The 27,168-nt window shown below is 43.8% G+C and overlaps 1 protein-coding gene across 12 annotated transcripts in view; it reads right to left on the bottom strand.

The window, feature by feature from the left end:
* LOC144382542 (uncharacterized) overlaps positions 1-26,882 on the bottom strand; it is a 156,997-nt gene extending 130,115 nt beyond the window's left edge. For 10 of the 12 annotated variants that reach the window (XR_013449613.1, XR_013449612.1, XR_013449615.1 and 7 more), the window contains exons 1-3: positions 26,159-26,882; positions 18,844-18,995; positions 17,452-17,624 (exon numbers count right to left, since the gene is read on the bottom strand). Coding sequence is in view for 2 of the 12 variants with exons in the window: in XM_078077097.1 (XP_077933223.1) it covers positions 17,452-17,624; positions 18,844-18,890 (220 nt within the window). In the remaining 10 variants the exon portion in view is untranslated. Of the gene's footprint in view, positions 1-8,110; positions 8,237-17,451; positions 17,625-18,843; positions 18,996-21,002; positions 21,306-26,158 lie in introns of those variants that run through there. The other 2 variants (XR_013449621.1, XR_013449617.1) reach the window with 2 other exon arrangements.
* Positions 26,883-27,168: the final 286 nt, after the last annotated feature.

Below are 27,168 nucleotides of genomic sequence, written 5' to 3'. Positions count from 1 at the left end.
AATTTTTTAAAATTAAAAAAAAATGAAGTTTTCTAAATTTTTTTCTTCCAAAGGAACTAGCCTGTTCATAAGGCTTGACAGCCATAGGAAATGTGTCCAGAAGACGGAGAGTTTCTAAAGCTTCTAAAGCTGAGACTATTGCTCTGCAGCTTTCTCAGAAGTCACATATAGAATCCAAGACTCATCACGGGTCTCACTGGCCCTGAATTCCAAGTTGTGTTAGATCTTCCATCGGAGAGAAGGAATAAGTAACTGCAAGAAAGGGGAAGATGAGCAGAGGCCTACTCCCTTGACCAGCTGGGGGCTCCTAAGAATCCTGAGATTCGAGGATTGTAAAGATCAGCTCGCTTACTTCTCACAGCAGCCCCAATACACCTGTGGGCAGACTGAGGCACCGGCACTTTGAAGTCAACTTGCCCAAAGTCACATATAAACCAGTAAGCAGGGCCAGGATCCAGACCCTGAGGTCACATTCTAACCACTGTCTACTCTGCCTCAGAGGGGGTAAGGGACCAACAAGCCAAAGGCATGAATGCAAATAAGGGACGAGAAGCTGAGGACCTGCCCACCTGTGCCGGCTGTGAACGTTAGCTCGTTCAACCATGGCGCCCACTCTAGCAGGCAGTGGTGATCTCTGAACCCATTTTACAGACAAGAAACCTGAGGTCCAGAGACCATTAAGTCAGCTTCCCTAGGTTCTCCAGCCGGTGAACCCCATCCCTACTCATCAGTGCAACTTTTCCCAGTTCCTGGTCTTAGTTTGAAAATTACTGGAAGATCAAGGGTTCTCCGCATTGTGCTGTTTCTCGAGGCAGAACTGGCCCAGCTTGCTAAAGCTGTTTCCTTCATTTTTAACTTTACAATCCCAACCTTTCCCAACTGTGGGCTGTTGTGAGGTGCTGTGACCATTTCACCTCTTTCCCAAAGATCAAGAGTCAGGTGAACAACCGTGGCTGGAAGGGCTGTGTGGCCAAACACAGGGAGGGACAGAAGTCACCGAGGTCACGGTAATGGGCGGTACCAGCCTGAGCCCCATGTTTTTGAAGCACAAGATCCTGTCTAGGGTGGAAGAAATTATGAAGCTAGAGGAAAATGTTGAAAATGGGAATCCACCAACGCGGCAGGCTTTACTCAAGATTTTTTAGGCTAAACGCTGTAGGAAAGAGCAGCGGATGGGGGCACCATATTGCAGGGAGCACTGTGGAACTCGGTCCAATGCGAGGAAACTCACAAGCTCCAAAATCACGTAAACACAACTGGGGAAAATGTGAAATAATTTGTTGTGGTTGAGAGCAGTTAAACTTGTCACACACACTAATGAGTTCAGGATACCCAAGAAACAGACCTCCAGCCAAATCCGGCAGCAGCCAGAGGCCAGAAGCAACAGGGCTTCTCCCAGGAGCAGAATTCAGCACTAACAAGGGCTCAGGGACTTTTCCAAAAGAGTTGTCTTGGATGAGCCAGGGAGGGGGTCGCTCCAGTCAGCCACGACGGCGGGAAGAGTCAGCAGGAGGCTTTGATGCCTGGACAGAATCAGCCATCAAGTGTGGTCAGGCTCCCACATTCATGGCATTCCTCTCTGCCTTCTCCCCCCACCCCCACCCCCACCCCCACTGCCTTCCTGAGCCAGATGCCCATCACCTCCCATCTGCTGCCAGAGGCAGCTTCCATCTGCCACATGACTCCCCTGCTCACAAACCTCCAGGGGCTCCCCACTTCCTCCAGATAAACCTCCAACCCCTCAGCTGCTCCCCCACGGGTCTCTCAGACCAACTTCCCACAGCTGCCAGGTCATTCTCACTATTTCCAGGTCGCATTGTACAATTCCATGAGCATCTCAGGGCATAACAGTTTCTCCGTGACCGTTTGCTGGATGGGTATCACCAACCTCACATGCTATAGAGTCATCAGACTCGGGTTGGAATTTCAACTCCACCACTTAATAGCTTTGTGATCTCCGGTCAGTTAACTAACCTCTCTGAGTCCCACTTTCAATTTTGGAAAATGGGGGCAAGGGTGTCTTCCTCATAGGCTCATTTCAAGAATTAAGTGAGACAAAGTATGTCAAATGCTTAGTCAATAATTACTTCTCAATAAATGTCTTTTAAAAAAATCCCTCTCCTGCTTATCTGAAAGCCACCTCTGTCCCAGCACTTGTCACCCTCAAGAATTAGGGACAGAGAGAAGTACCACCAAATAAAGGATCTGGGTGGCACTGATGAAAGGAGCTGTTTTGTTATAGTGTCCGGCTTTAGTTATTTCATAAGAAAGACAGCAGAGAGAAAACAGGCTAGAGAAGGAATTTTTAAAGGACTGGACGAAGACGAAAGAAAAACAAACCAAAGATAATTATTGATTCCAAAAGAATTGGAGACACAGCCCAAGTGTTTGGTCTTCCAGGGAGATCATAAAACCTGCTAGGTTCTTGCGTGCTTCAGCTACTCCAAGAGAAGTATTATCAAATCCAAGGGCAGTAAATTTTGAATAACTGAGGGCACATTTGCTTTATGAGGTTGGGCTTGTTCTGTTCGCCGGGAAGCAAGGAAAATTCCTCTCGCTGTCATCCCTTCTGCCACCCACCTCTGCCAAACCACAGGGGCCTGGCTTCCTCGTTACACAGGACTTGCCTGGAGGACTGTCTTCCAAGCCCTGGTGGAAATTAGATGAACAAGGGTCAGAGCGGTATCTGTGTTGCTAAGAAGGTCCTCACACCCTCTGTCTACCACCATCCACCCCCAGCTCAGCCCCCATACGGTTCTCCCATGCCCCAGTCCTCCTGGATGGAAAGCATTGTCCTCTCCCTCTTTATCCCAAAGTGTTAACATTTTGTGAAACTTTTTTTAAGTTGCAAGATGCAACCCATGAGTGTTGGCAAAATCCATTCAGTGGATTGCAATCAATTTTTTTTTAATGAAACAGAAAACATAGTGCACCACACGTGGTAATGTTAAGTACCATTTGACGAAACTTTTGTCTCAGTTATTTATATATGGTAAGATGTATTTCTTACTGTGGGTCTCAGTCGAAAATGTTCAAAAAACTGAGTTGGGTACCTATGCAAAACTGGTTATAATCTTCATGTTTGACTCCTTTTTCCTATCTACTACTGCACCTACCTTAACACAAGGAAAGGTCCATGAAATATTTATGCATGGGTGAATGAGGAAGGGTGGGGTAGCTAGAGCCAGTACTTGAAGAGTAAGGAAACAGATATAGTAAGAGAAAAAAAGTAAGAGTGTCTTTGGGCAAATTTCTCTTGCTTTTGGGAAGAGTTGACTCATCTCAAGTCTCTAAGACCTGGTTCATGTGGCATAACCGAAGTCTTAATTGGACAAACTATCCACTTAGTAACGTCCCCCTTCCAGATGTGCTTTATATCGTGTGGACCTAATATAAGTCTATTTTAGAACGGGGCAGTGACATGAACAATTCAAAATCAAGAGTGGATCAAATTGCCATTTCATCATGAGTGTCCTGTTTTGCTTAAAGTTTTCAGTGACAGAGTGCATATTATAGCAAAAACTGGAAAAGATCTCAATGTTCATCGGCTGATGACGAGATTAACAAAATGATCTATCCATACAGAGGAACACTCCTCAGAAATAAAAATGAGCTAATTACTGATTCATGAAACAACATGAATGAACCTTAAAAACATGATGCTAAGTGAAAGAAGCCAGACACAAAAGACAACATATTGTATGATTCCATTTATGTAAAATTCCTAGACAAAAAGCAGATCAGTGGTTGTCTGGGTCTGTGGGCGGGAGCAGGGATTGACAGAAAATGGGCCTGAGGGAACTTTGGGGGTGTTCTATAACTGGATTATATTGATGGCTGCACAACCGTATGAATTTACTAAAACATGCTGAACTGTGCACTTACAACGGGTGGGGTTTTATGCCATGCAAATTATACCTTGATGGAGCTGTTGGGAAAATCACAGGTGCTTTGAACGCCTCCCTAGCTGGACAGTACAGAGAAAAGTCCCCTTATACTTCCCAAGTGTTGCTTTATTTCTTGGAAAAGGGTCTGGATTTCTCTTTAAGTCAGACTATTATATAACCTGGCCACTTCCAACCCTTTTCCATGACTATGGACAGAACATCAATGTCCATCTGCCTGCTGGTCAGCTTCGTGGGCCTGAGAGACCATACAATACCAACCGGTATGCAGAAACTTGCTGATCACTCGGCAACAGGGATGCCAGGGAGGAAATAATTCCCTTGAAGCCCTTTCTATACTGTTGTGCTCTTCTGCAGACAGGATGAAGGATCCTTTCTATGCTGCCCAAATCAGCAGCAATCGTCAAAACACCAGACCAGTATAATAAATTTGTGGGCTTTTGCTTCCCCGAATAACTCACTGGACATTGAAAGTACTGAACAGTTAAGATATTTTCAACTTTGTAACCTAAAATCATACATCTATTCAAAGCTAATGATCAAGACAGACAGTATTTTGAGGAAAAAAAATTGCTATTTTCCTTTGTACTGTTCACATAATGAAGGAATGTATCTTAGACATCTGCCACATTGTCCTGCTCCTCTTCCAAATCCTACCCTGAAACTGGGCTAAGTGTGTGATAAGTCCTGCATAAATACTTGTTGATTTGATTGATTCTTTGCTTCAGTGACAATGGCCAGATTAGAATTGATGGGACGATTTCTGCAAAGCTGGAGTGGAACGCCATGTACACCGTGGTCTCAGTAAATTGATTGATGATGATGTGTTTTCTAATGATCCCTTTCCAATCTCAAACTTCCAGAACCTCTCAAATCCAAACCAGGAAAATAAAATTTTTTTTAAGCTTCACAATATTTTAACTCCCATCAGTTCATGCCAAAATTGCAGACCGAATCCAAGTAGGTGAAAGTTATTCAACTTAGAGTTATATGACAATCAATTTCAGTTTTGCTGATGTTTAAAACAGACAAGTGCAGAATTCAATTTTTTGTTCGTTTGTTTGTCTAAAAAACAAAAACAATGGCACCAGAGTTTCTATGCAGTTTGAAATTCTAATTCAAAATAGCCAAAGTATACATGGCTAAATCCTTGGCGAAAGGCACAGAAGACAAACTAAAATGAACAATAAATCGCAACTTGATAGTGAACGGGGGGATGACATTTACGCTATTTTTTAACTTTTCTGAGTATTTGTTTCAAAAACCCATTCCTGGCTGCCCTGGACAGCCATCTTAGATAAAGGGAGAGTAACACAGATGGCCCCCATCCAGCCTGCTCAGCGGCTGAACGTGAAAATGATCCCTGGGCTCCCTCCACCAGGATCGTCAGTGACCAAGCATGCAGCAAAGGGCCCTCCCTCGCTTGAAGTGAAGACAGCCTGTTAGGGAGAACTTTCTCCATTAAAGGCTTCAAGCCACGGAAACATTCTCTCTGGAGATGAGGAATGTGGGCTAGAACAAGAGGCAAGAGCCACCTACTCACCAGAGTTATTCTGCCCAAAATGATGAAACTCAGGCTCAAAGTCCCTTGCTCTCAAAATAAATAATTCAGAGAGAGAGCTGGAAACAGCATCTCTTTCCACACACCTGTTGTTTATTTCTATCGTCTTTATTTGGTATTTACTAAAAGTCTGCTATGTGGCCAGCCCATGTGTAATTCACTGAGTTTTGAGTATGTCTCCCTTTTGACTGTGTCCAACTCTCAGTGCTTTGAAGGGTCCTTGAGGGGTAGAATTGAGTCTTTCCAACTTTGTTGCCTTGGCCTCCAGCCCAGGGCCTGGCAGAAAGTATGCATTCAATTAATGTTGGTTGAATGGATGGATGGGTGGATAGATAGATGGAGGGGATGGTGGGTAGGTGGGTGGATAGATGGATGGGTGATGGATGAATGGATGGATGGATGAAGAGAGAGACGAGTCAGTAAGTTTCCCCCACTTTTGAGGTCCTACATGTCAAGGTGCCCTGGTATACAGGTGTTATATAAATGCATAGCATTATCATTAAGTTCCAGACATCCATCTGTTTTGATGATACGCACGGTGGGAATACGCAGAGGAAAGGTCCCATGCTTCACTGATGCTACATGTAGAAAGCTCTTTGCCAAGTGCACTATTTATCACCTGAAAACTACTCTTCCTGATATCTTATTCCATTTATATATTCGGCTCAGAGTGTAAGATTCTATTTTTTGAATTAAAATGTGATAAGAGACATTTGAGTTCCCAGAGTCTCTTCTCTGTCTGTAGGTCAGAAGTTATTGGCTCGAGTCCCAGCCTCTCCCTTGAGCTATTGCTTCTGCTGACCAAACCTCCACAGCCTTCAAACCAAATGATGTCATATTCATTACGACGCATTTTTCTCTAACAGTTGGCTTGCATCTATGTATGTGCAGATATCTTTGATTTCCCAGTGCTATTGGCAAACAGGTGAGCAAGTTTTAATTCCACATGGCGAGTGCCTCACAGAGGGGTTTTGGTGATAATACTAATGAAAAATGTGTTGGCATTTGTCGGACTACTGGTAACTACATGGTTTTGTGGTATATTATAAAATGTGATATATAATCACTGACAGAACAATGTCTCAAAGGGACACTGTACTTCTCTAACGGAAAAAAATTATGGTAATAATTACTATTCATTAAGTACCCACCAAACGCCAGGCATTAGGCAGGGCTCGTACACACGTGAGCTTATTCATTTCAGATTAGAGTCCTAGGAAGTAAGCAATGCTATTTCCATTCTGCTGATGACATAATTAAATCTCAGAAAAACGAACTGAACTGCTCAAGGATCTGTAACTAGTAAGAGGTGAGGTACGGCCTAAACCTGAGTCCAGCCTGTGTGTTTTCTACTCTGCCACTTGGGTTAGACACTTCTAAGGAGACCATATTTCTCGTTTATTTCTTTTGCTTATTACACAGGATATCGTGGTACTGCTCATGTCTAAAAACTATGCCAGAGTTATTGTGGTTTTGAGTTTAAACACACACACACACACACACACAAGATCAGATGTGAAGATTTACTTCAACCTCAGTACAATGTAACCTCAAAAAAAAAAGAAAACAACCCCTAATCTTTCAAGTGTCGATTTCCACAAGATGCATATTCATGCAGGCTCTGAAATGACAAGGTAGAATGAGTCTAGTTGATCACTTCCAGAGCAGTAAGTCTTGTCCCCAATCACAAGGCTGGAGGGACAGTGAGATAGGACATCACAGCCCTTGACAATTCTTTGCTCATATTTGAGTGCCTTTAATGTGAATTCGGGGCACATCTACAACACCTCTGGGTTTTTTGTTGTTCTTTTTTTTTTAATGGAGTTTTTAACACAGAGGCAAATAGGAGGTGACTGCCAGCTGGCTGAAACCTACAGTTGATCTGAAAGGTCAAAAAGCCTCCTATGTTCAACAGATGCCATCCCTCCCCATTCCTTCACAGCCTGTGCAATGGTGACCCCAGTGTGTTGTGGTGATGCCAAGGTGCCAAGATGGCTCTAGGGCTCATCGAAGGTCAGCCTTCCCCGTGTTCCTCATCGGCCCAATAGGCACAGAGCTTGTGGTTTACCATCTCCGTGAGCACTCAAGGCCAAGGCAGACTGCCCAAGACTGAGAACAAAAGAACAGGCAGCTGCCCAATGCTGCAAGACCCTCGAGTCAGCCCCCACCTCCCCAGGTAGCACGCATGTGCCTCCCCACAGAAAACCTACAAAGACTTCCCCATGCACCTTCCTCCTCTCTCCCTTCACATCAGTACCCCTCAGCCCCACCTTTTCTGCAGTCATGCAGACAGATTAATCCTAAAACGCAGCAGTAATTTCTTCCTTGATGAATCGCCCCTTCCCCACCCCACCCTATCACCTGGCTCGGAGGTAATTTCCTAATTCTCTCTGACAAGACAGTTTGCTCTGTCTTGGGGCTTAAAGATTATTTTTAACCTGAACCGCACACCAGGAAATGATGCAATCATTTCTTTGGGCTGGCTGAATGGTTCCTCTTTTTTAGTCTTTGAATTAACATGATCCTGAACTCTCAGTCGTTTCTGGCCTTTGTGAGTACTTTCGAAATCACAGAATAAAGTCCGCCACTTCCAATGTAAAAGGTTTGCGAGTAGTGATTGTTTCCTAAATGACTGGCATTCTTCTCAGACATAGACCCCAGTGGTAAAAATCAGAATGATTTCAAGTCATCATACGTACTCGTGAAGATCTCTCGCCTCAGAAAAGATCTCCTGCACCCTCCCGATCCCTTTCACAGAGACCGCTGCAATCTGGAAGGAAGGTGATAAGTTAATTCTGCCACCCGGGGCTATTCTGGTAGCATTAAGTTGTCTGCAATCCCTCCCATCTCTTGTCTAGACCTTCTCCATAGAAGGTAGACATTTCTCAATCTACCACCATTTTTAAACTATTTGTGCACTTAAGTCTATATGTTTATATCAGGGTTTCTCAAGCTCAGTACTATTGAAATGTTGGGCCAGGTCGTTCTTTGCGGTGGAGCTCTGAATGCATTACAGGATGATTAGCAGCATCCCTGGCCTCTACCTACTAGATGCTGATAGCAAACCATACCCCCACCCCCACCCCAAGTTACAACAACCAAAAATATCTCCAGACATTGCCAAATGTCCTCCAGGGACACAAAACTGCTCCCCCCCTCCCCCGTTGAGAAACACTGGCCTTTATGTTGTTTTAAATTACAAGTTCCTTTTGGACCGGAACTAACCCAATTTGTACAGACTTCACAACAGGAAGGTGTGGAGAGAAGAAGACTATTTAATGATGATCATAATCACTAAAAATGCAACGAGGATTTTTGGCTCACGTTTAAAGAAAATTTAAACAGATGATCAAGTAAACAATAGAGAGAATTTGTCTTATTCAGCCTCCCACTCTAATCGATAGGATTAAAACAGCCATACTTAGCTCTCTTTTATTAACTGCCCAGAGGAATTAAAAATTTGTAAGAAAGTGCTCATCCCCTCATAATTAGACTGCTCCCCACAAAATAAGGTAGGAGGCAGGTGGAGTGAAACCACGCACAGCAGTGTGCGTGGTGGTGAGCCCCAGAGTGAAGAGTCCACCCAGGGATAAACATTCCTTTGCAATGACTGTTCCACGAGGCAGGGGCTGAGGGCGGCACGGCATCCCCTCGTGAGCTCTGGACCTCGTAAAGTACTTCGTATCTTTCATGGGTGGAAAAGCAAAAGATAGACATGAACTCATAGATCATTATAACTGTGGCTGTTTTTCTTCCATTCAAGTGGCATTAAACTGCTGGGTTTGGAAAAGACAAGCTTCTAAATGGTCTCTTTCTGGCCCTCTCTCCAGGCAAAAGAACAAAACCTTTTATCAGTTAATCTGATGAATTACACGGGTTATTTTTATTCTATTTATAAGAGACAAGGCATGTAGGTCCGGCTTGTTCTTACATGCGTTGGTTAACAATTCAGTTAAACAAATATTTATTGAAATCATGGGCAGGGCAGCTGGATAGTCACCGGTCGCTGCAGTTAAAATACCCAGTGAGTGGAAAGTGGAGATCTGCCCCGAGTTCACATTTTGAGTTCTCTAACAATTGGTCATATATTTGTATTATACCCCCATACATACGTGACTTTGTATACTTTAAGGGCCAATACTGTGAGTTCCCAGAGAGCTTTAAAAAGGATGGATTTAATGGTAAGCGCTGTGAATTGTGCAAGACTGTTGAATCTCAGATCTGTACCTCTGAAACAAATAATGCAATATATGTTAAGAAAGAAAAGAAGAAGAAGAAGAATGTAGCAGGAGGGGAAGAATGAAGGGGGGGAAATCGGAGGGGGAGAAGAACCATGAGAGACGATGGACTCTGAAAAACAAACTGAGGGTTCTAGAGGGGAGGGGGTTGGGAGGATGGGTTAGCCTGGTGATGGGTATTGAAGAGGGCACATTCTGCATGGAGCACTGGGTGTTATGCACAAACAATGAATCATGGAACACTATATCTAAAACTAATGATGTAATGTATGAGGATTAACATAACAATAAAAAAATTAAAAAAAAAAAAAGGATGGATTTAAAAAGGATGAATGCAGTGGATTCAAAGGTCTGAGCACCCACAGATGATGGGGTAATCCAGAAACGGTTTATGGACACATGGCTTTTGAAATAAGGGTGGGTAATTCAAAACAATATTAATGGTGAGATGTTTTTTTTCCTGATTATAAAATTAATGCATGTTTCTGTTTTTTAAAAAAATACGGAACTCAAAGAAAAGCCCAAGGGGAAAATGGTCTCCCATAAGCCGTGGAAGGTCAGGGCAAAATCCCAGGACCCAGCATACATGGGAAGGCAGAACCTGAGGAGCCACCAAGGATTATGGGGTGGGGGCCTGAATGCCAGAGCTAATTAGGAGGGCAATGGGGAGCCATTGATGGTTGAATGTCCTGGGCATCCTCATGTCAGAGTCAAGGTGCCTATGAGGTCGTAGTGGTTCTGCTCAATTTTCAGATATGGAGCTAGAGGATTTAAGGTATGCAGTGACTTGTCCAAGGCCATGTAGCCAGTAGATGGGAGAGGTAGGCACTCCCAACCTGCATGTCCCACATCAAGTGGGAACTGAGTGGGGCAAGACAAGGACTATGATTTAGAACATCATGTGTCCAGCTGTGGCAGAAATACCTTTGGCCCAGTAGACTGTATCAAAAGATTCCACAGGCACAGGAAAATGATCTTACTTACTTTGCAGATAGAAGATCAACGGACAGCCCAAGGACACCTACACAGAGCAGGTGGCTCAGCAGTGCCCTTTGGTGGAGGGCATCTTCCCTGGCTGTCAGGTACCCAGCATGACACACCACTGCCCAAGTACCACCTGAATGAGATCAGGGGATTTGGCGCTTTGAGCAGCTCCCCTTTGCACTCTTCATGGGGAGTCCATGCCATTAACCCATCGCAATCGTTCTGGACTATCTGGCTAAGAGCCAGCCTGCTCACCAGGTATGATGGCTAGAACCCCCAACACATTCCTGAGACACTCCAGGATATACTCCCAGGTTTACCATGCCCCTGGGCAGGAGTCATGCCAAGAGAGAACAATGTCAAAGGGAGATCCATGGATGTGAACAGGGTTAATAGTGCCCGGGGCTACAGAGAGGGAAGAGTACACTGAGCAACTGGTTTTGACTTTTATGGAGATCTTTGAGGAAGCACTTTTGGGTGGTAGTGGTGGGAAAAGCTGAGTTGTTTAGGGTTACAGAGGGAAAGAATATGACTAAATAAATACATTAGGTATGATCTACTCCTTCTGGAAGTATGTAGATGAGGAGGAGGAGGGAAATGAGGTGATAGCGGGATCAGGAAGATTTGTTCAGAGCCAGGTGAGATGTGAACCCTTCTCCTTCAACAGCATCCAACAAATGCTTTCTCTGTGACTTGCAGATGCCAGGCGGTGTCCAAGAGTCTGAAGAGTCAGCCATGAATACTGACAAAATTCCTGTCCCCAAGCAGCTGATATTTGGGGAAAGGGGCTGGAAGGGGGAGCAGGGGGAGGGAACAAACACCAACAGTGAAAATAAACACATAAATATAAATGAGGTAATTTCAGATAATGATGTGAAATGTCAATGACAGATCAATGAAAAAAAAACCAGATCGGTATAATAAGATCAAGATTGGCGGAGTCTGGGGGAGGGGGTGCTGAGACAAGGCCTCCCTAAGGAGGTAATGCTTGAGTGGAAGCTTCAGTAGTGATGAGGACCTGCTGTGTGGTTTCTGACAGAGGGGACAGCAAGTTCAGAGTCCCTGTGGCAGGTCCCAGTTCAAGGGACAGAGGGGCCAGTGTGGTAAAACACAGAGAGCAAGGGAGAAGGAAGGGAAGGGGAGGCGGCAAACAGGTTGCCATATGCCCGCACGTAGCAAGTCTGGGTTGAATTCTAAATGCAGTGGGAAACCACTGGGGAGCTTGAAGCAGGAAACTAAGTGATCTTTTTTTTTTTTTAAAGATCATATATATCTTTTTAAAAGCCACTCTCGGCCACAGAGCAGAGAATAAACTCTAGGGGTAGGAGTGGAAGTTGCTGGCTTGGATCAAGGGAGCAGCAGGGAAGAGGTGACAAGATGGCAAACAGAGTCCACAGCACTTGCCGATGGACTGGGTATGGGGAGAGCTGGAAAGGGGGAAAGTGAGGGTGAGCCCTAGGGCCTCCATCAGAGAGAGTCCCTACGTCAAAAGCAGTGCCATTTCCTGAGCTGGGAAGACTGGAGAAGAGTCTGGCGGGAGCAGAGAGTAACAGCGTCAGTGCTGGACAAGTCAGCTGTGAGACGTGTGTATGCCAGATGAGATTTGAGGTAGACAGTTGGGAGGAATCAGGCCAGAGCTATAGATTTTGGAGTCATCAGTCTATGGATGTTAAAAGAAAAAAAAAAAAAAAAGCAAATAGTTGGATTAAACCCAGAATTACCATATGACCCAGCAATTCTGCTCCTAAGTATAGACCCCAAAGAATTGAAAATAAAACTTGTACACAAATATTCATAGCAACACTATTGAAAATAGCCAAATGGTAGAAACAACACAAGTGGCCATCAACAGATGAATGGATAAATGAAATGCAGAATAGTCACACAGTGGAATACTACTCAGCCATGGAAAGGAAGGAAGCCCTAACACAGGCTACAAAGTAGATGAACCTTGAAAACATTGTGCTAGGAAAACAGTTCCATTTATATAGAACATCCAGAATAAGCAAATCCAGAAACAGAAAGCAGATTAGTGATTGCCAGGGGCTGAGAAAGGAGGGAATGGGGAGGGACTGCTAGATAGGTACAGAGTTTTCCTTTGGGGTGATGGGGGATGTTCTGGGACCAGATGGAGGTGGCAGTTGCACAATAATGTGAATGTGCTAAGTGCCACTAAATGGTACACTTTAAAGTGGTGAAATTTATATAAACGGGTATTTTACCAGTCCCCCCCCCCCAAAAAAAAGAACAACTAGGCAATGGGATTGGATGAGGTGACCTAAGGAGAGGGTGGAGATAGAGAAGAGAGCTCTGGAATGAGCCCCGAGCATTGAGAAGCCAGGCAGAAGAGGAACTGCCAGCAAAGAAGGTTCAGAGGTACAAACTGGGACACGGGAGGAAAACTGCAGAAGTTGCTATCCTAGAACCTGGAAGGGAAATGTGTTTCCGGGACAGTCAGGTGGCCCTCTGTGTCAAAGACGGATGCTGCCACACCCACCTGCTCTGGGCTTGAACCATTATGCACTCTGATCAGCACTGCGTCAGAGTGCTCCTGTCCCCGCAATGTTGACCACACAGCATCTTGTCAAAATGTCTGCCCATCTCCAACATGAGAAATGGATCCCAGGGTAGTTTTCACCTGGGATCCCCTTATTGGGAGTGAGGCTGAGCATCTCTGCAGAAATTCAGGGGCCACCTGTCTTTCTTTTATCGAGGGCTATCCAATCCTGATCTTCACCCATTTTCCATTGAGCTGCTAGTCTTCTCATTCTTGATTTCTAGAAGCTCTTTGAATATCAAGGAGCTGGTCCTTTATACCATCCCCTCTCTTGAAGCTCTCTTCTCTTTGCTTCCTCAACAGAATTCTCTTCTAGGTCTTCTCTTATCTCCAGGGTCTCACCTCAGCATCTGGGATGTTTTTCTCTGGGTATGTGGGTTACTCGTCCCCGTTGTGCCTTTGAATGTTAGCCCCATCTTTGGCAGCCTCACTTTCACCACATGCATTTCTTTTTTTCTTTTTTTTTTAAAGATTTATTTTTTTTTTTTTTAAAGATTTATTTATTTATTTATTTGACAGAGAGAGACACAGCGAGAGAGGGAACGCAAGCAGGAGGAGTGGGAGAGGGAGAAGCAGGCTTTCCGCTGAGCGGAGAGCCCGATGCGGGGCTCGATCCCAGGAGTCTGGGATCATGACCTGAGCCGAAGGCAGACGCTTAACGACTGAGCCACCCAGGCGCCCCTCACCACATGCATTTCTAAGGCATCCCTCCCCTTCCCTCACTGCCTCCACCATGATTCTGATTACAACCGTGTGCCAAAAATTCCCCAAACTATGTGTAACAGGATGTTAACAGAGGACTTTTCTGACACTCAGTGTGGGCTGAGACCCTACAGCTGAGAACAAGGTTTGTTAGGCACCCATGTGTTCTAAAGAGAAGGGCTAGACCATCCATGCAGATCCTGCAGGGGGGTGACCCAACACCCTGCACAGGGGCCTAGCCCGTCATGAGGGTCTTAACCAGAGGCTTGAGTGTTGCTCCTAGGCTCTTTGCAGAGGAGTGGCTCTTTCCCACTGCCCTCAAACCAAGGAGGAGGCATTAGGAGACTCTTCTGGAGATCCTGGCCTATGTCTGATGGAATTGAGGGGATACAGGATTAGCTGACTCATGCTAGAAAAGCTCTAAGCAGGAAAGGCTGACTTGCTGCCTGGGCTCCAGGCGAGGAGAGGGGTCCTGGGGAGTGAATTCCACTCTCGCCAATGCTGTTCCCAGTGGTGGCACCCCCAGTTAATGGTCATTTTTCTCCCCGTTGGTCACAGAAATTGGAACAAAATTTTGAAAGTGTTGAAAGGGCATGATTGTTGACTGTCTAGGAAGTTGAGAGGCAGAACTGACATGGGAACAGTGGAAGAGAGGAAATGCCAAACAGGCAGAATTTTGGTAACTCATGGGGAACCAGCCCTGTGCATTCATGGAAAACATCCTTACAAATAAAGTTTTTACAAAAGCTAAACACAAGAAAAAAATTCACATGATATTACGCATAGTATTCACTTAAGATTTTCTTACATCAATTGAATTTGGATCTTAGTTTCAAAAAAATGAAGCTGTTTCAAAACAGGAAAAAAATAAAATGAGGCCTTGTTTTAGAGTGGTCAAGAGCTCTAGCCTTGAAGTCCCACAGACCTGGGCTGGAAGTCCCGCTCTGCCATTTACTAGTTGTGAAACTTTGGGCAAATCACTCAACTTCTCTGAGCCTCGGTTCCCTCCCTTACGAAGCAAATATAACACCAGACAAGGCCATTACAAGAAGTAAATGAGATATCACAAATGACACCTCAGAATAGTGTCTGGTGTTTAATCACTGGCTCTGACCAATCCCTGGTGACATCCATCACTCCTCATCAGGGAAATGCAAACCAGAACCACAAGGAGATATCCCCTCACACCTGCAAGGTTGGCTCTGATAAAAAAGACAAGCGATGACAAATGTTGGCAAGGACACAGAGAAAAGGGAAGCCTGGCGCACTGTTGGTGGGAATGGAAATTGGCGAAGCCGTTATGGAAAAAAGTATGGAGGTTCCTCACAACATTAAGAATAGAACTACCCTATGATCCAGCAATCCCACTTGTGGGTACATACCCGAAAGAACTGAAATCAGGATCTCAAAGAGATACCTGCGCTCTTGTGTTCACTGCAACATTTCTCACAATAGCCAAGACGTAGAAACAACTTAAATGTCCTTTGACAGATGGAGAGAGAAAGAAAATGTGGTATATAGCTACAACGGAATATTATTCAGCCATGAAAAAGAAGGAAAGCCTGCCATTTGCAACAATACAGATAAATCTGGAAGGCATTATGCTCAGTGAAATAAGCTAGACAGAGAAAGACCAATACTCTGGAGTCTAAAACAAAACAAAACGACAAGAAAATTTCTTAGAAACAGGGAATAGGAGCGTTGTCACCACAAAATAGGAAAGACTTACCTATGCTAAGGTGATAGATGCACTATTTTGATCTTGGTGATCATTCCACAACCTATATGTATATCAAATCATTACATCGTATGCTTTGAATATATGTGCCACGTATTTGTCAATTATTCCTCAATGGAGTTGGAAGGAAGGAAGGAAGGGAGGGAAACTCCCTGAGGGTAAACTTATTGAAGACAGGGTCCAAGTCTTTCATCCAGACTTACTATCCCACATCCCATGGCAAGTGGATTTTTAAAGCTGTATATTACCATTAATACTGTGACAATAACGATACTTCAATCAACAAAAACCTAAAGATTCTTTGGCACTCAGAAGTGTTGGCAGACGTTTTACATGGCCACAGATGATGTTTTCAATAAAGATAAAGAGAAACAGGAACAAGAAAGAGAATGTGACATAGATCTGTTTCTGTTACATTGCTTTGGAAAGAACGCATATGCCCTATGATTCTATTCTCAGTTTTTAATTTTGGTTGTTTGGTTTGGTGCTTTCTGACAGATGCTGCTAACTTTGTGAAGTTTCCAAAGAAAGTTCTCTGTAATGGGTTCTGAAGGAAACTGAGAGGAAAATAAACCAAACTGAAGTATGAAAACACAACTTGGAAGTTCAGAAAGACTATTTGTTCATCATAAATTAAGTTAAAAATATAGTTGCACAAACAGATGACTAAATAATACTCAGATGCACAGATTTGAGCTTTTCTTTAAGTGCCATCTTATATAAGATGGTTCTACTGAACTAACCCAGTCATTAAAAACACTTAGATGTGACATTTTTAAAAATCCTGTTTCATATACATCTAAATTCATGCTGTTTACATAGCACGCACGTAACAGATTTATCTGTAAGGAGGAGTTGGCCTCACTGCAACACAGAATGCCATACTATGTTAGAGAGATCCTCGGATTTTTATACTTAGGCATCCGGTTCCATATTCAGCTCCTGTAGCAGAGGCATCCAGGACAGCTGTGAGCCATTTCTTATATCAAATGGCAAGACAAATGCTCAGATTGAGTTCTTGGACCGTAACCAGGTAGGGCTTTTGGGGTTTTGTATCGTGGGCATAAAATCCAGGTTCATTTGGTCCATGGCCATGCACAGGTTAAAATATTATCAGCTTCGTCATCGGTGTCCACAAAGGACAATTAAATATACCACTTAAGAGTGGATAAAATTAGAACGTTCGTGAGCTTCAGATTCCATAGTAAATCTAAGTTGATATACTGAAGAGAGTTATTTCTTAGTCAAACCCCTGCTTGCCAATAGTTTAGGATCTGAATCACCCTCTCAATCAAAATCATTACTTCAAGGTCATAAAAATCCTGTTATTCAATGGATTCTATATGAGTGAGTACCGAGTTTATCTTGCCTCAAAGGCCTGCTTTGTTCTTCAGTTATAAAGGATTGTTGTATCTCTCCTACCGAGTTATTTGCTGTCTGTTACCCTAATTCTGGTTCAGAAAAAAATAACATCCATGTTACTGCTGTGGAGAGCAACTGTTTGTGTGTCTACACAATGTCAACCCGCTGAAAAGTATTCTGTACAACCAACCAAATGGATTGGCTGATTTTTTCCCTTGAATGGGAATTATTAACATATACCTGAATTTTTCTATTTCACTTGCAAGACAATAGTTGAGTTTCTTGGTGGGTAATGAAAGCTATAAAAGAACAGGGCATTTAACCATACCTGGAGCACACAGTGAACAGGGATGTGGCTTACATGTACCCCTCCCCACCTCCATGTGAAGACCCAGGCTACTTACTCAGCCCACACAGGAACTTGATGGGACCACATTCAGCTGGTGGCACTCGTGACTTTGTGGCTGGCTGTAATCCTACAACAAAGGTGACTATTCTCACCAGGGTCTGGATGCCACTTAATTGGGGAGCCATCTTTAGTGTGAACTCTAAGGAGTCATTCTGCTTGCCCTCTGTCCTAGAAGACATAATAGAACATTCTGAAACACAGGTGACTAGAGATTGTGCATAAGGCATCGAACTTTCTTACATACAAGTAGCATCTTGCTCAGGGGTGAATATGTCCCCCCAGAAAACATGTGTTGGAGTCCTAACTCCCAACCCCTCAGAATGTGACCCTATTTGGATCTCCAAACATGATTTTACAGAAGTAATGAAGATAAACTGAGGTCGTTAAGGTGGGTCTGATTCAACAGGACAGGTGTCCTTATTGAAAGGAGAGATTTGGACACAAGACAGGCACAGAGGAAAGATGGCCAACTACCAGCCAAGGGAAGAGACCTGGGACAGACCCTCTCCTCACAGCCCTCAGAACAAACTGACTGGCACCTTGATTTTGGACTTCTAGCCAACTAATTCACGCCTCATGGATCCAGCATCATTGGAGCATGAAATAGTCCATATAAATTCATTTTCTAGATAACAGAAGTGTTCTGGAAAATACGATGTTCTGAAATTTTCATACTACTACTCCTTAATAAAAGATATTTCTAAAACGCACACTCTGTTTCTTAACTGAGGACAGCTAAACACCATCTAAACCTCTCAATGATGTGGGGTCATCAGTGGCTGCGGCACAGAACACTCTCTCTGCAGTAAATGGCTTCCCTCGCTTCCCCGTGTTCTGATAGAAAGCTCCCGGATGTCCTCCTTGCGCCCCCTGCACCAGCCTTACTCCTTCGCTCCAATTTGTTTCTCTTAGTCTCTTATGAAAGAACAGAAACGGGGAAAATAAGGCATTGAAACTGCTGCTGAAATAGAATTAATAGTTCCAAGTTAGGGTCTGAGTGTCTCCTAGGGGTCGAAACTCAGAGACTTGGAAAAACTTCTTTACCCTCCATTCGTTCTCAGGGGATGAGGTAGTGAGACCCCTTGTACTCAAGGGAACTGAAGGTCACAAGAGAATCTTCTGGCCTCCTTGAGGTCTTAAGAATTTACCCCATAAAAAGCAGCAGCTTGGATCAATTATCCAAGATAATCAAGAGCCCAGTGAGGCTTTCTTTTGTCATTGTTGTTTCATATACTTGGAACATGGTTATACCATAGGGTGGAACTCTCTGGAATGACCTTTCCGTGATATGCAAAATTAGTTTAGGAAATTCTAATTCCCCAAGCGGAACGATAATCAGATTAAATGACCACAAAGGAATAAACTTTGAAACCAAAAGAGTACTTACCAAATTAGATTCTTTACTACATCTCTCGCTTTTAAAAAAGAACACATTTATTCAATTATTCAATTTCCACTGATTGGAAGCTGCCTTCTTTGCCACCCTTGGTTTTGCACAGAATGAAGATTTTTCTGCTTTATGTCATGATCTGTAGTGGTCTGGTGGTGCCAGGGGGAGAAAAAAAAAGTTGATGTTTATTAAATATGTAAGATAAGCCAAGCGCTATGACAAATGCTTTTATGCCCTATCTTATTGACTCCTCCCAAACAGCGCCCAAGTAGGTGGGATATTATTATTCCCATTTAACAGATGACAAAACAGGGGCCTGAGGTGTTCAAACAACTTGTTCTGAGTCATCCAGCTACTAAATGGCAGAACCTGGATTTTAACCCAGGTGGTCTAACTCCAGAGCCTGCATTCTTAATCATTATGGTATATATAGAGGTAAATGTCAAAACTAATCATTAAAATGAGTGTAATCTTGCTTAAATGCCATAATTTGAAATTACGTAATAAAAAGCATCTAAAACAAAATTGCATAGGCCAGGGATATTTTCAAAATCTGCCACCAAGACTGGCTATGCTATAAAGTACTGATTATAATTTTTTGCAAAGTTAATCATGGGCTTTTAACTTGCTTAAGAAATTATTTCTATTCTAAGTCACCTCCCAGATGAGGACTTATGAAAACTATACATATGAATATATATGTGTGGGATTTTTATAAACCGAGACCATATTGTTATCCACAAGAGAGAGCTATGAAAAGGCATATAGTCTCTATTAATTAATTAGTCATGGGGGGGTTGAAACATGCCTGCTGCAGAGTAGCTTGCAGCAGGAGAGAGGAAAGGTAGGGAGTAGGATGGAAATGGTGACAAGTCAGAATCAGACATTTTTAGAATAAGAAAAAAAAATATTTTCAAAACTATGCCAAATACCACATTAGTGCCTTCCCCCGGCATTTCGGAGAGCCTCGCAGCTCAATGTGTATCTGACCACCTGGTTTGGAAAAGGTATTAGGATGTGGAATGGCAAAGCAAGTAGAGTTTGGTTTTTCATTTTTCTGTTCCAAACTCCCAAGCAGCTTTATTTAGACTCTTAAGTAAAATCCCCAAAGTTGTCACAACTTTTGAGCCTTTCATTCTCAGTAGGAGTCTTCTGTGAAATCTTCTTCCAGTTACAGATTAAAAAACAAACAAAACAAAAAAACCAAATTGCTTAATTGCTTGGCTTTTCTTTGGTGTTCTTTTTGTCTTCAGAGTTAGCATTCATGTGGCACTTTTGGAAATTCACACTGAAATGTACTAACAATGAGAATTTCATTTGTGTGGCTAAATATGATTCTTCTTCTAGATCTCTTATACTTAAACCAATTGAACAATACAAATAAACATTGCATGATAGAATCTTTTCACTTGTTCGGAGCTTTGTATTCAAAAAATTACTCCACGACCTGCTCTAGGCCCCAAATATATCACGCAATTGAATTATGCTGACAAGTAGTCAGAGGTGAGCCAAAATCTGTTAAGGATGCCGGTTCTGGTAATTGAAGATTAGCTCAGGAGGCAGGAAAGTCAAGAACTCCCTTTTCCTTTCCTTGAAACCTTAAGCACGTCTCTCTCCTTATGCTTCAGTTTCTCCATATTAAAATGGGGAGAAAAAAAAATCCCATCATTTCTCCACCAGTGTAAAAAGTAGCTTCTATTTAGAAGAGGTCTGTTAAGAAGGTCATTGCCCCCTCAACATTTAATTAGGGGATAATGCTCTGGAAACAGAAATCTGTCATGAGATAAAGGTCTCTAGCAGGTTTTATTCAAGGAGCTGCAAAGCTGAGACATTGTGGAAAATAAATGTCACGTCCAAGGGTTGATATTTATTTTCAAAGCAAGAAGTCTGACCGCACCGGTTGTTAAAACTAAAGTTGCAGCAATACTCTCTCACTCGTGTCTTCAGACTCAGCCCTTCCTAGACAAAGGACCTGCCATGCCCCTATATATTGAGTGGGTCCGGATGGGCTTTTATGTAGTACATAAGTAATGAGTAAGTTAACTAGGAAAATACCTATACAATACAAAGTGGAAAAACATGTGAAAGAAGATGCCTGTTTGGTGTCTCAAAGTAATGAGTGAAAAGAAAGAAATGTAAATGATTTGATCTATCACCTGGAGGGAGGCAGAGCAGACAACTAGCTTCTTCCACCTGGTTCCCTTTGGCAATTCCATTCAGTTGGAGTACCCAGATGCCATGTTCCATGGATGAATGGAAAACACAATGTCTGGGGCGCCTGGGTGGCTCAGTCGTTAAGCATCTGCCTTCGGCTGAGGTCATGATCCCAGGGTCCTGGGATCGAGCCCCGCATCGGGCTCTCTGCTCAGCGGGAAGCCTGCTTCTCCCTCTCCCGCTCCCCCTGCTTGTGTTCCCTCTCTCGCTGTGTCTGTCAAATAAATAAATAAAATCTTAAAAAAAAAAAAACACAATGTCTTCTTTTATTTGGTAGAATCTACTATACATAAGCTTTTAAGTGGTTCCTCTATTCCACAGGAATTTATGAAGTACCAACTACATGGCCAGCATAAATGGGAGCTAAAATGTTTAAAAGGCATCATTCCTACCCTTCAGAAGCTTAAAATAAGGGCTTGGAGAGATTCTTGTTGTTACAAACTCCTCGGCTGGTTACAACATAATTGTTTTATCTGGAACACGGTAAGACTCTGTTAAAATAAAACCTAGAGTTTTCAATAATTAGCACAGCTTGTGGTCACCCCAAGCTCTGGACTTGGGTCCATTGAAGGACGACTCCTAGCCAAATGCTTTTCATGTGTAACAGTGATATTCCTATTGCCACGAGCACCTAAAGGTAAGCTATCAGCCGGCCAGCAATCCATTATTATTCATTATACAACTGAATAAGAACAGAATTTTTGAAAGTTGGCTTTGGTTTTATACTGCGCTGCTTTCCTTTTTTTGTTTTTTTAAGTTACTAGTCATGGTGCTAAGTAGTTGACTTGAGGGGGAAAAAAATCCTTTACTGCTAATATTTCACAGCTGAAATACTTAAAAGGAATTTCAGAGACTCAAATAAACAAATACTTTTAAAAAATAGAATAGGGCTCATAATAAGGAAGGGCACAAAAAAAGGGGGGAAACTTTTTTAAAAAGATGATGTGCCAAAGGTAAAAGCATTTAAAAATAGTTCACTGTTATCCAGCCTCTGAGTCATATTAATATCTGGTGTAAGAAAAGAGTCCAGCTGATAAAGAGAAGCTGATTTAAGTGAATGGACTTCTCATACGAGCAAATTCTGACCCCTTTCATGCTTTGAAATGTCATGAGGATTGGATAAGACTGAATTTGATGTGTTGCAAATATATGGTGCTATATGTGACTTCAGGAAGCCTTCACGTACATTCTCTCATTTAACCCATGCACGGTCGTGTGAGGGAACAAAAGGTACGTCCGTTTTAAAGATGAAGCCACTGCAGAAGGTCAAACCGAAAAGTGGCAAAGCCAGGATACAAACCTGGATCTTCCGCCTCCCAGGTCTGAACACTTTCCAATACAGCCAAAGTTTGAAAAATATTGTTATTGGCTCTAGCTCTGTTCAATGTACTCATGAGACACACCAGGAAGAGGAGGAAGGGGCAAAGACGGAGGAAGGGGGAGAGGAAAGCTTTTGAATTTTCCGAGTAGTCCAGGCTTTGCTATGATTACACACTGTCCTCATTCTTATCACAGTGGATGGAGTTGCCTGTCCCTGTGTAAACTGCAGCTGCAAAACCAGTATATGACCTTAAGTGCCAGCCACGGGTGCAGGCTGTTCTCTGGTGAGTTAGCCCTGAGTGACTGTTTCATTGGTAGTATTCTTTACGTGAGGAGTTGTGTGTCTTTCCTCTGAAACAGCCACTTGAGCTCTGATTACCGAACCCCGCCACCCATGATCAGCCTCAAGGCAAATTTTGCTAACTTACTGATTTGATATACTTCTTGGGGCTTTACTTGGAAATTCCCCCCCAAGACTTCCTTTGGCCCATATTCCAGCAGCTGTCTGGTTAGGCTATTCACTATTATTTTTATCTCATTTTCTAGCAAAATCAACTCAAGAGTGGAAAGGTGTTGGCCAAGCTCCTGGCTTGCAAGCATAGGTGGTTGTAATCACTATTAATCACCGCTGTACTGTTTAATTCAATCTAGAACTTGAAACAAGATTCAAGTCATCAGCTATTCTTCCAGAGCAGAAATGCCTGGATATATAGTATCACAAATGAAGGCTAAGGGAAAAGGTCATTCACCTTAAATATTTATGAAGATTAGGGAGTGCTTTTTATTGATGTGGACTTGTGTGACCCCTTTGGAAAATCTATTACCTATGTCCGACTTTATTACTGAGTAGGTATGACATAAAGTTATCTCATGAGCCTACCTTGTATTTACAAAGTATTTTGAAATACTTACATGAAAAAATGGACTGGACTATAGGAATATGAATTATTACTGTAAATTCTAAGCATGAGAGAAGATCGTAACTTCCAAAAACACTCAATTATTTCTCATACTAGTAAAAAATGAGATTTTAAAATTAAACAGGAAATATTTATTGCTCAAACTTATGTTAAATATTAATAAACCTGGGAAATATAAAAATGTACAGGATAGTCCTGGCTCTGAGAGAGCTTACAATCCGTCTGAGAAGAAAAAAGAAAAACATATAAAATTTAAATAACAACGTAAGAGGTGTTGAAAGGCAATATATTGTTAATTGCCTTGTGAAATGCAATTAGCAAATAAGTACTGTAGGCAGAGAAAGGAGAGATCATTTCCAGAAACAGTGGGCAGGGACGATTGTAAAATAAAAAATTTATCAACCAAATCCTGAAGGCTGAATCCATTGAAACAGAAATGGAGGAGGGGATTCTTAGTGGAAAGAACCCAATGAGAAAAAGTACAGATAAAAAAAAAAAAAGGAAGAAGAGTACGATCCAAAAAAGGAAAAAGAACGCAGAACTGCAAGTTAGGGTGACAGGGACAGTTCTAGACAAGAGAGTGCTGGAAAGGCCATTTGGAACTAGACCTTGAATGCCAAGTTGAGGAGAACACAAAAGCATCTTGCTTCAAAGCAGCATTTTAGAAATATTAATTTGACTATGGGATGCCAGATTAAATGGAGCGGGGAGATTTAGAGGCTGGGAGATCAAAGAAAACCATGGCATGTGCAGATGTGGAAGGATGGTAGTGGGATGGAAAAGGGAGGTGGGGGTGGGAACTATGGAGGAAGAAGCCTACTCCCTCTCCATGAGCTTATTAGCATTTATTGTTGGAGCTTTCTGTTGTTTTGTAAAGTACTGTCAAATCCATGGGTTCCGAGGAACTGAATCATTTTGACAGTTTCCAGGAGGGAATGGGGAAATGGTGAAGTTATTAATTTTGAACTTGCAACATGTAACACCTGCATAAGTGGATATGGTGAACTTTTTCTTCTTAATCTATATCCTCATTTAAAGACCAAAAAGGGTAGCTCAAAAGTGTCCCCAAAGAAGTATCATGAAATGTGGGATTTAAAGGAGATCCGAGAACATTTTATTTTAAAAGAAAGCTAACTCTAGTTGAACATGGGCTATTCCACACTTTTCCATAAATACAAGTGAAAGAAAGCCCCAAGAATGCTAGGGACCCCTTTATGCCTGCAGCCCTATGTTGGAACTCCTATTAAAATAACCTTCTGGTTTTGAATATTTGTGATTTAAGGTATTTATTATCTAGAAATTTGGGGGAGTTTGATGTACCTCTGACTGAGCAGGAAAAAAAAGTTTCAGGAGAGTTTTGTGACAATTCTAATCCCATGCCCTGATACATGGTATGTTTATACACATACATATGTATACAAATGCATGTATTTATACATAATGTACACAAATACATAGATATGTATACCTGTGGTAATGTTATTGGCATCCAGGCCTCCTCACTGAACCTCTACAACCACATTCTGGCTTTATCGCTCACAGAAATGCAATCCCTTGGCCCATCATGGGCACTTAAGCTTGGCACACACTATTCCAGTAACACCTCTTGACAGAAAGATGGCGCAGGATAGAAAGCCTCCTCCCCACATTCCCTACACCTCACTCCATGGCCCAGCACTCAGAACCCCTTTCCTGGGCAGCGTCAAATCCAAATCTTTCCAACCCCTTGGCTATTTTGAGTCTGCCTCCTGAGGGTGGCAACAGAAGGAAGCCTGAAGGGGAGACAAGTTTGCAGTGACAGGTAACTAAGGCTCTTGGGAGCTTACACTAAACTCAGGGTGCAGTCCCTGTTCCTCCCCTCTTTCTAGCCCCCTTCCTCTTCTTGCTCCCCCTTCTCAACCTCCCCAGGTTGGCAGAACTCGCTGACAAGTCCTGGCTTAGGGGTGAATAAACAAATCACCCACACCCACACCCACCCGCCTTGTAACACTGATTGATTATCCAGTTTGGGCCTGAAGCAAATTTATGTTTGGATTTAAGTAAGGGAAGGTGGTTAAAACTGCTCGACTTTATAAACTGAATAAGCCTTGCTTTTAGCTCTTGACTTGGGTAGCTGTGGAAATCAGTCTCTCTCTGCAAGGTAAGAATATGGGTTAGGTCCAGATGTTGATGTTCCTTCCAGACCCTATTTTTATTCCAATTCGAGAAAGGCGTGTGAGCAGTGTATAACGTTTTCATGCACCCTTACATGGGTAATTAGAAGCTGTTTACTTCTGGAGGATTCCATTAAAGGCCTTTTATTTTCAAGGCTGAGCTGAGGACGTCACCATGGCGGGATTAGAGAGGGGGCTTGCAGTCCCGCTGCCGCACTGTGTGTTCAAGGTGGCTCTTCCCCACACAGAATCCACCCACAGCTGGGCTAACAAACAACTCGCCAATTTCACACGGATTCATTCGCCACCTCAAAAACCACTGATAGAACTTTAAACGCTATAGGATATTAATCCTTTTGAGTATTTACATATTTTCTCCTCTCATCCCTCCAAAACTAATCCTGGAGTTTTCAGAATCTGGGAACTTGGGCAAAGGAGAAAGCAACCGAGCAGCCCCAGGAATCTGAAATGTCAGCTCATTACGTCAACCAAAACTAACAGTACCTTTTTGTTTGTATTGACCCAGCTGAAAATATAAAATCATGTGAGTAATAAAACACAGAATACAAGTGTTATTACTGAACGTGAAAAGTCTGGAATGTAATTAAATGTGTTCTTTGTTCTTGGCGGTGTCATTTACTCTACGTTAACATTCGTGTTTCCTTAAGCCGCTATAATATCGACACGCTGTTGCATCATACTCACATATTCATTAGCTGGGGCTGAGGAGTGTGTGATTTTCCAACTGGTCCTCAGCGTTAGCTGTCAGATGCACAAACCTTCGCTTCCTTTCTGCGTCTACTGCACTGGAACAACGGAAGCTCCTTGCAAGAGCGCCCAGAGAGCGTTCTTGACAGATGCGCCGTTTGCTCCAGCAAGGCGCTCTGCTGGAAAGTTTCCTCTAACCACTAACACCCGCCTCCGGTCCCCCGAGCTGGCAGGGCGCAGGCTGGCTGGGTCCCCTCTTGACGGGGGAAGGGTTTTACACACACTCTGCAAGGCTGCCGGATCCGAGAAACAACCTCGCAGCCAAACTCCTCCAACCCCGGCGGACAGACTGTCCGAGGCGCTCGGGCGCCGGGAGAACGCCGAGGTCCCCTCCCCGCTAAGGCGAGCGCGCGCTCCGCTCCGCAGGGAACCTGGGCACTGGAGGTAGAGAGGATGCCCGGGGCAGGGGCGGGGGGGGGGGGCGCGGGAGGGAGCCCAGCGCGAGAGGCAAAAAGGGCGCGGGAGGGAGCGGGGACTGCCGGAGAGAGTGGGGGCTACAGGGGGCGGCGGGGACACGGGAGGGAGCCGGGCGCAGTAGTGGGGTAGGGGGCACAGGGCCCTGGAAGCGGCGGGCGCTGGAAGGGCCGCGCCTGCAGGAACCGGCGGGCGCGGGGGCGGCGCTCGTGCGGCGATCTGCCCCGGACTCCCGGGAGCAGCTGAACGGCCGGGGGGGGGGGGGTGGGGGCGTTAGGATGCGGGGAGGGGGGGAACTAGATAGGGGCGTGCCTTTGCCCGGATTGGCTGCAGGAGCCTGACGCCAGGTCCCGGGGGTTGGCTTGGGGGAGTGGGAGCGGGGTGGGGTGGGTGCTGGGTGCCGGGGCTGCGGGCTCAGCGCGCTCAGAAACATGCTGAGGTCCCGGCGGCTGTTCCAGCAGCGGCAGCGGCTCCAGCAGCAGCGGCGGCGGCGGCGGCGGCGACAGCGCACGGCTCCGGCGGGGAAGGCGCCC

The sequence above is a fragment of the Halichoerus grypus genome, chromosome 7 (assembly GCF_964656455.1).
Source record: "Halichoerus grypus chromosome 7, mHalGry1.hap1.1, whole genome shotgun sequence".
Classification (NCBI taxonomy): domain Eukaryota; kingdom Metazoa; phylum Chordata; class Mammalia; order Carnivora; family Phocidae; genus Halichoerus; species Halichoerus grypus.
The sequence above is the reverse complement of the archived record's forward strand: the minus strand, read 5'-3'. Positions and strand labels throughout refer to the sequence as shown.